General features: G+C 41.7%; 1 protein-coding gene across 1 annotated transcript in view; it reads right to left on the bottom strand.

Moving 5' to 3' along the window:
- Positions 1-560, bottom strand: part of LOC106338198 (glutathione S-transferase U5-like) — a 1,813-nt gene extending 1,253 nt beyond the window's left edge. Inside the window, exon 1 of the mRNA XM_013777229.1 lies at positions 469-560. Coding sequence (XP_013632683.1) covers positions 469-560 — 92 coding nt within the window. The remainder of the gene's footprint in view (positions 1-468) is intronic.
- Between the last annotated feature and the right edge of the window lie 14,177 nt (positions 561-14,737).

Below are 14,737 nucleotides of genomic sequence, written 5' to 3'. Positions count from 1 at the left end.
TCCTTATTTAAATGGAAATCGACAGTGCGAATTTCGGTTCCCACACAGCCTACAATACTCTGCGTCAAAATCAAAGACCGATTTGTGCACACTGTGGGAAGAGTGGCCAAACAGTTCAGAGATGTTTTAAGTTGATTGGGTTTCCTTCGGGTTATAAGAGAAATGGTGCTGGTTATGGATCGAAGAATCAGAAGAATCAGAAGCCTTCTCAACATCAGCCGTAGACTTGTCCTGCTCAACAGATGTATATTACTTATCCTACTGCGTCTCAAAGAGCAAATGCAATTGCTAATGTTCATTCTGATGTTGGAGCTTCTACATTTGCTTATGCTCAACCAGGAGCTTCTCAAGTTACTAGTGGTGGTGCACGCACAACATTACATGAGTTCTCACCACAACAAATTCAACATTTGATATCTAATTTTAACTCTCAGGTTTGAGTTCAAGAGCCTTCGATTCGTTCCTCACGTGCTACTATCACGGATCATAGTGTCATAGCTTCTACATCTTCTTCGGGTATTACTCATTTTCCTTCTGCCACTCTCAAATATGCGCACCATATTCTTACTTTTCGTGATCATTGCCTTTCCACCATTCCTTCTTTTCTTCCACATGATGCTTGGATAATAGATAGTGGGGCTTCTAGCCATGTATGTTCGGATATATCAACGTTTACAGAGCTTACACCAGTGCATCCATAGTGATACCTGTTTGAGACCAGTCTCCAAAAAAGCTTAAGCAGGGTGACATTGTTTATATCAATCAACGATCTAAGGCCAAGCCCTCCTTCATCCTTCGGACGACACACTTCCTCCCATGCCACCTTTGCTTTCCTGGGATTTAGGTCGCTTCCAGACCAAAGGAAACCGAGCAGATTTTGTCAATTTCTCGGATGCATGCTTTAGGAAGTCGAAAAGCGGATAACCAGAAGCTTGCAATGCTCCACAACACCAAGCCCATAAGCTCGAGCCTGCCTGCATATGATAGGAAATGGTTCTTCCAGGAGCTAATACGATTCCGGATTGTCTCAAGGAAGGGTTGATAATCACTGTTGTTCATACTCTTTGTAGTAAGAGGTAATCCCAAGTAGCGCACTGGAAGCTGATCCATTTTAAACTGGAATCTAGTTTCAATTTCCATCTGAATATCCGCTGGTACACCGCCCATGTACATGGTTGATTTTTCCATACTGATACGCAGACCGGAGATTTTGGCGAAATTATCAAATACAGCAATAATACCCTCCATTGATCTTACCTTCCCATCAGTCATAACCATTAGATCATCTACGGACATTAAATGAGTCAGACCCAAGTTGTTGCATCGAGGATGGTATCCAAAGCTTTGAACACTTGCTGCCTTATCCAAGAGTTTAGATAGGACATCCATTACAATTACGAACAGGTATGGCGAGAGAGAGCAGTCCTGACGGAGACCCCTAGAGCTATGAAAATAGCCAGTCAATTCACCTTAACCTGAACAGAGAATGACGGTGTAGTTATGCACAGAGTAATCCACTGAATGAACTGCTGTGGAAAGTTCATCGCACGGAGAACATTCAACAAGAAATGCCATTGGACAGAGTCAAAAGCTTTATATATATCTATCTTGATGGCACACCGAGAAGATATACCCTCTTTGTGATAATCCTTGACAATTTCTGTTGCAAGAAGAAGATTCTCAATCAAGAGCCTCTCACTAACAAATGCAGACTGGCTCGCTGAGATAAACTTAGGAAGTAACAGCTTCAGCCTATTGGCTATGAGTTTGGAGATGACTTTGAAAGTTCAGAGACTACCAGAAACAGGAACTAAAATACGAGATACCAAGAACGCTTTCTTGTATATTAGAAATCTGTTAAATAATCTCTCTAGATCTGTTTAATCCAAATTACTCTCAGTCACACACGACTAGAGACGGACCAATTTCTAATCTCTCGAAATAGAAGCACGAGCTGCGCTAACAGGTCACTCGTCTTCCTAATGCTGGCAAGAGCAACCCTCTTACTCTAGCCACTTAATCTCTTAAACGTTAACCTAAATCTCCCAAAGGTAATAAGGTTAAATACCCTTAACACAATATCCTATTTTCCTAATATTGTGATAAGCCCAAATCTTCCAGATCTTCTTTGCTTCATGCCAAAGTAATATCCTGGAACCAATGAGGCGCCGACTCGTCATCGTCTCATAACTGACTTGTAACAGCAAGTTACACATCCTTCAACGCGTGTAACACATCCTCTGTTACATGATCCGACAAGCTCCTTTTCTTGAGCTTACATTCTCCCCTTTTTATCTAAATGTGACAACCTAAGCACCCTGCACTGGAAACAACCACACAGCACAAATATCCAAGACCATGGAGTCAACTAGAATACTCAAACCACAAATCATGAGCTGAAAAACACATTCTTAAATATGTTAGAAAACACATTCTTAAATAAGTTGCAAATAAGGTTCATAAAAAGCACAACCGATACACATAGTCTAAGTCTTAGATGCCACAAGATAGATCACATCAACATTAAACTTGCAAATGAAATTCAGATATGACACAGTCGTCATTCAGTATCAACTCACTCCTCCTCGTCTTCATCATCTCCATCCTCCTCCTCGTCTTCATCAATTCCATCCTCCTCTTCGTCTTCATCAAACCCAGGATGAGGAACATATTGCACATAATCTCCCCTTGCTTAGGTGCACATTAAGATAAAAAAATATTTGTTAGACAAGCAGTAGGTAACGATACAAAAACTGTACAACTCCCTTACTCCTCAGGTGGACTCGAATGGCTTTGAGACCAGCAATGGTGCGATTGATGTCTTCTTCAAGACTGGCAGCACTTTAATCTGCTCCAGACCCTCAACCAGACTTAATGTCCTTGACGACTAACTTTGGTGTTCCCGTGAATTCATCATTGAGCGTGTCAGGAGGTATAGTACGCTGGAAGAGAATAATCTGCTGAATCAAGGTAGGGAACATGATGCAACGAGTCTTCTACGCCATTGCCATAATCTGATCGTAGACTAGTTTCCCAAAGTCGAATCCATCATGATGATGAAGCATGTAGACAAACCTGAGACGCTTCTGATTCATAGATGTGTAGTTCATGGGGGGAATCCAGTTCGAGCAGACGAGTTTGTACAGAACCTGATTTGTAGCAGTGAGATACTTCGAACTCATATTCTCCCATCGTCTTATTCTATCATCAGTGAGAAAACCACAAACTTCATCAATGCTTTCATCTATCCAGTTAGGATCTTCTTCAAACCCCGGAATACAATACAGAGAATTAATCAGACTTGGAGAGAAATCAACTAGAGATCCTCTGACATACACAACTACACCATCGTCTCGTTCCTCAGCCTCAGGGAGATTAGCGATGAATTCTCTTAATACATTCGGCTGATATGGATCGATATCAGTGAGAGTATGAATCAAACCTGCTCTAGTCACAATTATTCTGACATCAGAGACATTGTCGTCCATGAGAGAGATACACTGCTGAGGAATGAACTTCCGGCCTTGGAGGTCTTTGAAACGCTCAGTCGCCGACATTGAGAAGAACCATCCAGTCATGGGCATTCTTTTTGGTCGCATGAGGTTTAGTTTGATAAACATTCCGACTCTCCTCATATCTCGGTTCTTTGGAGCGATTTTCAGGAGTATCAGCTGCAACCAGAGCTTCATCGGGGTTGTCGTTGGAGGAGTCCTCATCCGAGAGAGACTCATCTTCTGGCTCAATGTGCTCAGGTGGAGGTGCAGTATCACCAGCTGAAACACCACGGCGAAGTCGCTTCCGGGAGGATGGGCACGATCCCTAAGGGATGTCAGAAGTGTTCATCGGAGCTGTCTGGGAGACACATGGCGGATCGGACTCAACATTCTTCAGCTTCGAGAGCCGCGAGCTTCTTCTTTCTGGTTGCATGTTGCTAGTGAGAGAGATCGAGTGCGCCGGCCAAGAGAGAGAGAGCGTGACACTTGAGATCGGCTGAATCATTCAAGACACAAGAACCAACCCTAAGCACACTCACAAAGCCCGTTAGACAACACAAAAATAGGCCCAAAATGTATGACCCAAAACTAATGAATGAAGAACTCAAAATCAAACCGTTGCATTTTTTTGTTTTTTTTTTAATTTTAAAACTACCATGTACCAACATCACTTACGTTTGTGAGAGAGAGAGAGTTTGTGGGACTGATAATCTAATCCTCGTGAGCAATACATCAAGCAAAAGAAACCGTATCTTGAACAACTCGCCAGAAGACATACTCAAATATGCCTTTAGCGTCCAGAAGAGAGCTACAGAGATTGCTTCCCACTCGTACTAAGTCACCAAGAAGTTTTAATAGAAATTAGTGAGACCAACCCAAGTCTGTAGCTACTTCTCAGTCGAGTAGCTGTCACAGACAAGATTCTTCCGCACACCTCACTCACACCTTAGCTCCTACAGCACAGTCATTCGTATGGTCTGGAAACACAGTGTAGACATCTTGTGAGTCTGTCTCTCCAACTCGACAGACACAGTAATCCTTTTTTTTGTTTTTACTTCTTCAAGAGTCTGTTTATCAATTAAAGTGAGTGAGACAGTTGTCAATACTAGAGACAAAGTGGGGCCACACCTCGCTCCAGGCTGAGCTATCTCGAAGAATTGACATCAACCCTGCCCAGTCCGGACAGTGATCGAAATCAGAGTCTGAATGTTGTGTCATCCAGCTCCCAAACGAGTATCCATCATTCCAGGCCTTTCCCCCTTTTTTTTTTTTTTTTTGACTTTCTTTGCATTGTGTGAGATATGATATTCTCCTTCTGCTTATTTTCACACAGTCTCTACTGTGTTTCCACATTCAATCCAGACAGTGATCAATGCTCAGACCGAAAATAGTGCAGCATTCTGGTCCAAGATGAGTGTATTTCACCAGCGAATCAAGTGACTGTACTGTTGAGAAGATAGGTGGAGTAAGCTGCACAAACGAACTTGTTGGCTCAAGGTTCTGGGGTTGTGGTGAGATATCGACAAGCAGTAACACATATATACAGCAGCTCTCCTCTTCTGACAGGACTTATTCAGAGATTCACAATCCCTAAGGCCTTTCGGAGGCCTAGGAACGTGTTATAGTCCAGAAGTTTGGTGAATAGATCAGCCAGTTGTCTTTCAGTTGATACTTGCTCCAAGATCACAATTTTCATCTCAACTAACTCTCTCACAAAGTGATGTCGAATGTCAACATGTTTGGTATGCGAATGCTGAACCGGATTTTTAGACAAGTTTATAGCACTCATATTATCACAATGAAAAGGGCCAGAGATGATACCATAATAGACAAGCATTTCGCGCATCCAAAGTAACTGAGTGCAGCAGCTACCGAGAGCGATATACTCAGCCTCAGCTGTTGAGAGAGAGACACAATTTTGTTTCTTACTATGCCATGCTACCAAGTTATTCCCAAGAAAGAAACACCCGCCAGATGTACTGTGTCGGTCATCTAGACATCCTGCCCAGTCAGCATCTCAGAAACCTGCAAGATTCACATTAGTTTCAACGGTGTTATGAAGACCGAAATCCAATGTACCTTTCACATATTTGATAACACGTTTGGCTGCATTCATATGTGACTCTTTTGGATTAGCATGGTATCTAGCACATATACCAACACTCAGACACAGATCAGGTCGGCTTGAGGTAAGATACAGCAGGCTTCCTATCATAGCCCTATACAGCTTCTCATCAACAGGTTTCCCATCATCATCTCGTGACAACTTTGTAGTTGTGCTCATCGGAGTATTGGCTGACTTACTTGTCTGCATCCCGAGTCTCTTAATAAGATTTTTCGAATATGTGCTTTGTGAGACTGTGATTCCATCGTCTATCTGCTTGACTTGTAGTCCAAGAAAATAACTCAGTTCGCCCACCATGCTCATTTGGAATTCCGTAGTCATTATCTTTACGAACTCATCAACCATGGACTGAGAAGTTCCTCCGAATATTATATCATCAACATAGACTTGAATGATGAGGATATCTCTTCCATTTTCTCCAATGAACAGGGTTTTATCAACTCCTCCTCTTTGAAACCCAGCCTGAGTCAGGAACTCTGTCAGGTGATCATACCACGCTCGAGGGGCCTGTTTAAGTCCATACAGTGCCTTCTTGAGTTTGTAAACATGATCAGGAAAGTGAGGATCCTCGAAACCCTTAGGTTGTGAGACATAGACTTCTTCCTGTAGCACACCATTCAGGAATGCACTTTTCACATCCATTTGATAAAGCTTGATATTCAGATTACATACCATTCCGAACAACAGTCTGATTGACTCTAGTCGAGCAACTAGAGCGAATGTCTCATCAAAATCCACACCTTCGATTTGTGTGTAACCTTGTCCCACAAGTCTTGATTTTTTTTCTGATCACGTTTCCTTTTTCATCAGTCTTATTCTTGTGAATCCACTTAGTGCCAATGATGTTCACACCGTCAGGTCGTGGTACTAGTTCCCATACCTGTAACCAATCAAACTGTTCAAGCTCCAAATGCATAGACTCTTTCCAAAACTCATCGTTCAGTGCTTCCTGAAGCGTTTTAGGTTCAATCAATGAGACAAAACACTCAAGCTTGTTCAGCTCAGCTGTGAAACACGCAAGCTTGACCATTTGCTTAAAGTCAATCTTCTTCTTTCTTGTGACTCTTTCACCAAACACGACACCAATCACATCGGCTGAAGAATGATTCTTATGCACTTTGTCTTGATCCAGATCCACTTGCTGTTCCTCAGTCTTGTCATCCTCTCCTTCTAACTCATCTTTGATCCTTACATCAGAGGATGCTTCAGCTGGCTGTGTAACACACTCAATTTTCTGAGTGACTCGTGCTTGATAGAAGCCAATACTGTCGTCAAACACAACATTCACTTTATCTCCAATGAACTTAGTACATTGATTGAACACTCTGTATGCCGAGCTGTTTGTTGAATATCCGAGAAACATCCCAACATCACTCTTTGCATCAAACTTTCCAAGATGATCTTTATCATTCAAGATGTAGCACAGACAACCAAAGACGTGCATATGACTGAGGTTTGGAGTCTTCCCTTTGAACACTTCATACGGAGTAGTCTTTGTGTTAGGTTTGACGCACACTCGGTTTATGACATAACATGCAGTGGCTATAGCTTCTGTCCATAAACCGGATGGAACACTGTTTCCACATACCATAGCTCTAGCCATCTCCTGTAGTGTTCTGTTCTTCCTTTCTACTACTCCATTTTGTTGAGGAGTTCTGGGAGCTGCATATTGATGCTTGATTCCTTGACTGTGACCAGAATTTATCAAACTCCTCATTTTGAAACTCACCTCCATGATCACTCTTGATCTGCACAATGGCACCCTTTCTTGTTTGAGTTGCAATGCCAAAATACGGAAGCTCTCCAGCGCGTCCGACTTGTTTCTCAGGAAGTCCACCCAAGTGTATCTGGAAAAGACATCTACAAGAACAAAGATGTACTTTTTCCCTCCAATGCTGTCTGGTGTGATTGGTCCCATAAGATCCATATGGACTAGCTCGAGTATCCCCTTGGATCTGATCTCAGATATCTGTTTGTGCTGAACCTTTACTTGTTTGCCTTGACAACATCCTCCACACACAGTATCGGTTTTGTTTTTCCAGTTCTGGAATTCCCCTAACAACTTCAACATTTACCAGTCTGGTCAAACCATTAGTATTCATGTGTCCAAGTTTCTTGTGCCAAAGATCCAGCTTTGACTCTTTAGCAGAGTAACATAAGTGTGATGGCTTCCATATGTAACAATTGTTTCCAGATCGCACTCCGCATAGAACAACCTTTCCTTCTGTGTTGACTGCTCGATATTCTTTACTGTTAAAGATAACTTCCAATCCCTCATCACAAAATTGGCTGACACTAATGAGATTTGCCTTAAGACCATCCACATAGAAGACATTAATGAGTTGAGGAAGAACAGTCTTTTCGAGTTCGCCTACTCCACGTATTTTTCCTTGACCACCATCCCCGAAAGTAACTCTTCCTCCTTTGATGAACTCGAGTTTCTCAAAGAAATCTTGATTCCCTGTCATATGTTTCGAGCATCCACTGTCAAAGTACCATGGAGTGTCAAACTGTGGATTGGAATCAGCGCTTGTATAGGCGAAATTGCTTACTAACTCAGTTTTAACAAACGAACTTGCGAAATTGCAGATTACAGTTTTTTCTGTGTCTATGCGTATCTCATTCTTCCCGCTGTGTGAGACAGTCGAGGTTCTCTGCTTGTAATTCGGGTACAGATTGTGTTTGGCTATCCAGACATGACCATACAAGGACGGTTCCATGAAACATAGGTTCATTCTCCAAGCTCACTGATACTGATTCTTGCGGAAGTAACAGAACCTTACGTTATGACCACGCTTTCTACAGAAGTGACAACCATTCCCGTAACGTGTAGCAGTAGGCTTCTTTAAGTTTTCATTTTTCAGATTACCAGTCTGAACTTCTCCTGATACTTGGATTTCTTTTCTTTTTGAGCTTTCCTTCACAAATACCGTTTCTTCAGCTGATTTGGATGTGGAACCTTGAAAACCTAGTCCCCAACTGCAGCTAGGACACTGGCCAATCGTGAGAAGATGATCCAGAGTTGTGGTGCCGGTAGTGAGCATTTTTACTTTCTTGAGATTTTCAGCAAGTTGGTTTTCAAGTAACTGGCTCTTATCCATCTCCTTGGTTAGTAGGTCACTCAGATGATTAACCTTCAGCTCAAACTGCTTATGCACCATTTCTTGTTCTGTCATGGCCCTTTTCAGTGACAACATCTCTTGATCTGAATCTTTCATTATTGATAATTCAGTAATCTGATTCGAGGGTTTTTCCAGTTCCAAGATGTTCACTTGAGCTTTTAGCATAGCCTTATCCTTCAGCAGTTGCAGGTTCTCATGACTAAGCTCAGCAAATTTATCGAATAGAGACTTGTATTCTGTTTCAAGAACGTTGTTGAGATCATCATCATCCTCTTCCACAGCTGAATCTAGTTTCGGATCTCCTTCCTCACAGATAAGCGCCATAAAGTTTAGATGTAGCTCCTCTCCATCGCTATCACTTTCAGAGTCTGTATCACTGAAGCACATAAGTGATTTGTCTTTTTTAGATTGTTGGGACATTCACTTCGAGTGTGACCAAACCCCTTGCAATCAATGCATTTTAGCTCTCGTTTAGCTAGAGGACACTCGCTGCGATAATGCCCATAGCCCTCACATTTGTGACATTGCAACTCCTTTTCTTAGAGTTCTTTGAGTCTTGCCCAGTGTGTTGTGATTTGCCAGGATCTGATTCATTCCTCTTAAACCGTGAATTGGATCGATTTCCTCCTTTCTCCATTCGCTTGATGAACTTATTGAAGTTTTGAGCCATTAATCCCAAGTTCTCTTCAATTTTCGCGACTCGGTTCTGTTCTTTAGAATCAGCTGTAAATGCGATGCTCTTTTGAGAGTTTGTAGTTCGATCAGTCTTCTCCAGATCATGAACCTTCAAGATTCCTGAAAATTGATCAAATTTCATCTCATCAGTGTTAACAGCTATATCCAGTACTGCCTTGTATGCTTCAAACCGTGGTGGAAGACACCTTAACAACTTCTTCACTAAATCTTTCTCATCATATTTCTTTCCAAGAACCGAGGCTTCACTAGCTAGCTCACTGATCTTTCAAATGAATCCGTCAATTGGTTCATCATCACCCATCCGAAGATTCTCAAACTTTGAAGCTAAGTGATCAATCCTTGTTCTTCACACGCTGGTGTTTCCAACGAAGTGATTGACCAAAATAACCCATGCCTCTTTAGCAGACTCACACCCTTGAATGATTTTGAACTGGTCCAGATCAACTGTAGAGAAGATCGCCGTAAGTGCTTTTGAGTTGAACTTTGATGATGCCTTCTTGATCAGTCCACCTATCTTTTGGCTTTGGAGCCAGTGTTTTGTCATCAGTCATCATCGTAGGAACAGACCAGCCTTCTTCCACTGCAGTCCATGCATCCTCGTCAATTCCTCTGACCAACTGCCGCATTCTTGCCTTCCAATGCCCGAAGTTACCACTGTCCAGCATGATAGGTTTCTGAATTCTGAATAGTTCCTTCATGGTGTCCATGAAATCCGCAGGATCTCAACCTGTTAGTAGTATATGATACCACAGAGGTTTCTTGCTCTGATACCGAATGAAAGTTCAGAGACTAGCAGAAACAGGAACTAAAATACGGGAAACCAAGAACGCTTTCTTGTTTATTAGAAATCTGTTAAACAATCTCCCTAGATCTGTTTAATCCGAATTACTTTTAGTCACACACGACTAGAGACGGACCAATTTCTAATCTCTCGAAATAGAAGCACGAGCTGCACTAACAGGTCACTCGTCTTCCGAATGCTGGCAAGAACAACCCTCTTACTCTAGCCACTTAATCTCTTAAACGTTAACCTAAATCTCCCAAAGGTAATAAGGTTAAATACCCTTAACACAATATCCTATTTTCCTAATATTGTGATAAGCTCAAATCTTCCAGATCTTCTTTGCTTCACGCCAAAGTAATATCCTGAAATCAATGAGATGCCGACACGTCATCGTCTCATAACTGACTTGTAACAGCAAGTTACACATCCTTCAACGCGTGTAACACATCCTCTGTTACATGATCCGACAAGCTCCTTTTCTTGAGCTTACAGACTTTGTACAGTACGTTGCAACAAGATATCGGCCTATAGTTCTTCATCTCTACCGCTTCAGTTTTCTTTCGTATCAAGGCCAATATGGCTGAGTGAACTCCTTTTGGAAGGAACCCCTTGACAAAAAAAGACTGAACTGCCACCACAAACTCTTGACCAATGATTCCCCAAGTAGATTTATAGAACTCCGTGTTATATCCGTCCGGTCCTGGCGACTTATCGCTGGACATAGCAAACAGTACGGCTTTGACTTCTTCTGGCGTTACTGTCTGGATCAAAGCTTGGGCGTCCTGATCTGTACATTGGAAGGATAGGAGCTCCCGAAGATGCTCCACGTCCATTCCTGTGAAATCTGGAGGTTGATGCTGTAGGAATTTTTTGAAAAAAACTCTCAGCTTCTTCCTTTATTCCATTCTCATCACTTAATAGAGTTCCATCTCGACATCGTATATCTTTCATTCCATTAATCGCCTCTCTAGTACTGATAGCGCTATGATAAGATTTATTGTTCTGGTCACCAATTTTCAACCAATGCAGCTTTGATAGTTGCTTGAGGAAGCTCTCCTCTAATCCTGCTACAAACTCCCATCCTGTAAGGGCTACATTCTCAGCTTCCAGATGCTCAGGGGATGGAGAATAAAGGTTTAATTCATGTTTCTTGCAGAAATTTTCATGGGCTTCTCGAGATTTTTTAACCACATTTCCCATCTTTTCCTTCGCTAGAGTCCGTTTCCGAGGCTTTAAGTTTTTAAGCTTCTTCGAAAATCTGTAGAGAGATAACGTTGAGAGGAAGATATCTTCTGTATTTTTCCAAAAGTCCTTAACCATTGGCAAGAACTCGTCAAGAGTGGTAACTGCATTGACAAACTTAAACGGCTGATTTTGGTTTTGGTTGTTTGATTGAAACCCGTGTGAAAGAAGAAAGAGTTCCAAGACTGGTGGGAACTATGTTTCGAGATTGGTCGATCTTAACGAACTATGAGCATCATAGGTTGGGAAAGATCTGGATAATTTGGAGAAATAATGTGAGGCTTACTCCTTTCTTTAAAAGTAGTCAGCTGGTCACATGTGCCATTAAACTAGAAGCGATGCAAGAGGACTTTTTTTGCTCCTTCGTCTACGCATCTAATCTAGATGAAGGAAGGAAGGAATTGTGGTGAGATCTTTGTGATCATCACAACTCTCCGATAATTGGCTCAAAGCCTCGGATAATACTGGGTGATTTTAATGAGACGTTAGACATGTCGGAGCACTCAAATTTTGATAGCTCGCCGACGATAACGGCTGGGATGAGAAGGTTCCAAGACACAGTAAATCATTGCTTATTGTATGATATGGCTTATCATGGGCCTCTTTTCACCTGGAGTAATAAAAGGGTCTTATATCAAAGAAGCTGGAACGTGTTCTTGTGAATGAAGTGTGGAATCAAAATTACCCCCACACTTACTCTGTTTTCGAAGCTGGTGGCTGTTCTGATCACTTACGGTGCAGTATCTAAATGACAGCTCTGAATACCCAGACCAAACGGAAGCCGTTTAAGTACATTGTACAGTTAAGATTAATGTGAATAACAAACTTTCTTCCGTTAATCATCTTCTCTAAATCTCAGTTTCTACATCTTGATTTTGAGCTTGAATCTGATCTTAATATGGTATCAGAGCACTCAATTTGATCTTCTGCTTCATCATGAGTGTTCCAATGATGCAGATTTCGCGATTTGTGATCTCGTTGCTTATCGCCATTGTTGATCTCGTTTGAGGTGTTTCGAGCTGTTTCTTCTTCGTTTTCCTTTTCCTTTCTCTTTGATTGACCTTTGCGAACGATTTCTTTTGTTTTTTGGATCGTTTCGTTCTTCTTTTTCGTTTCAGAATCTTGATTTTTCGATGGCGACTCCTGATTCTGAACCTCTTTCTCGTGGTGCGACGGTAAATCTTCCCGATCCTTCGCGATTTCAGGTGTATCAGTATGAGAATCTGTATTATCTTCATAATACTGATCATCCGAATCTTGTTCTTGTATCGGATCGATTGACTATGGCTTCGGAGTTTCATTCTTGGAGAATATCGGTGAGGATGGCTCTCAATGTCCGCAACAAGCTTGGATTTATCGATGGTACTATGCCTCAACCTCCTTTTACGCATCGCAATTATGGGGTATGGTCTAGGTGCAATGATATTGTAGCAACTTGGTTGATCAATTATGTGTCTAAGAAGATTGGTCAGAGTCTCTTGTTCATATCAACGGCTGAAGGGATTTGGAGTAATCTGTGTACTAGGTTTAAGCAAGATGCACCTAGAGTATATGATATTGAATAGAGATTGAGTAGATAGAACAGGGATCCATGGATGTTTCTACTTACTATACCGAGTTGGTAACATTGTGGGAGGAACATAAGAACCATGTGGAGCTTCGTATTTTTACATGTGGTCGTTGTGAGTGTGATGCAGCTAATCTTTGGGAGACACTGCAGCAGCGTAGCAGAGTGACAAAGTTTCTCATCGGGTTTAATGAGTCTTATAAACAGTCAAGGCGTCATATTTTAATGTTGAAGCTCATACCAACCATTGAAGAGGCGTTCAATATTGTTACTCAAGATGAACGACAGAGGGCTATTAAGCCTTCTACAAAGGTTGATAATGTGGCGTTTCAGGCCATGGGTCATGTGGCTCCTTCGGATTCATGTTTGTCCTCCATTGAGACTAATGCTTACATTGCAGCCTACAATACTCTGTGTCAAAATCAAAGACCGATTTGTGCACACTGTGGGAAGAGTGGCCATACAGTTCAGAGATGTTTTAAGTTGATTGGGTTTCCTTCGGGTTATAAGAGCAATGGTGCTGGTTATGGATCGAAGAATCAGCAGAATCAGAAGCCTTCTCAACATCAGCAGCTGACTCGTCCTGCTCAACATATGCATATTACTTATCCTACTGCGTCTCAACAAGCAAATGCAATTGCAAATGTTCATTCTGATGTTGGAGCTTCTACATTTGCTTATGCTCAACCTGAAGCTTCTCAAGTTACTAGTGGTGGTGTGCGCACAATATTACAAAAGTTCTCACCACAACAAATTCAACATTTGATATCTCAGTTTAACTCTCAGGTTCGACTTCAAGAGCCTTCGATTCATTCCTCACGTGCTACTATCACGGATCATGGTGTCATAGCTTCTACGTCTTCTTCGGGTTTTATTCCTTTTCCTTCTACCACTCTCAAATATGAGCACCATATTCTTACTTTTCGTGATCATTGCCTTTCCACCATTCCTTCTTTTCTTCCACATGATGCTTGGATAATAGATAGTGGGGCTTCTAGCTATGTATGTTCGGATATATCAATGTTTACAGAGCTTACACCAGTGCATGATGTTATGGTAACATTACCAAATGGTACTAGAGTTCCTATCATGCATACTGGCATCATTCGCTTATCTGATTCATTGATATTGTACAATATGTTACATGTTCCTGATTTTCACTTTAAGTGTTAGTAACCTTTTACAAACATTGTTTTGTGCTGCCCATTTTTTCTCAAATATTTGTTTGTTACAGGAAATTACACAGGACTTGATGATTGGGAGGGGTAACCTATTTCACAATCTTTACACTCTTGAGAAGCCATCCCTCTCAACATCATCTCCTACTACTGTTTTATGTGGCTATATCTTGTCTGATGAGCATATGTGGCATCTTCGTTTAGGACATTTTGCATCTGCTACAATGGATTATACCAAATATGAAGTCTTTCTTCGTTGTCTTTAGAGTCTCATTGTTCTGTCAGTCCTTTGTGGGAACCAAATTCGCACTGTCGATTTCCGTTTAAATAAGGAAACTAGGAAAACCCTAATTTCCCAGAGGTCCCGGATATCGAATTCGCGTTTGAGCGTTACAACAAGGTAAGAGCCTGGGCTACGAGAGCTGTCGGCGAGATTCCTAGTTCTAAAACCCTAAGACGGCAATAACCTAGTTGAGTCGCAGCTTGAATAACAAAAACGGAAATATGCCTAATCTAAGTTTGCTCTGAG

This window comes from Brassica oleracea, chromosome C4, assembly GCF_000695525.1.
Source record: "Brassica oleracea var. oleracea cultivar TO1000 chromosome C4, BOL, whole genome shotgun sequence".
Classification (NCBI taxonomy): domain Eukaryota; kingdom Viridiplantae; phylum Streptophyta; class Magnoliopsida; order Brassicales; family Brassicaceae; genus Brassica; species Brassica oleracea.
Note: the sequence above shows the minus strand (reverse complement) of the source record. Positions and strands in the feature narration are given on the sequence as shown.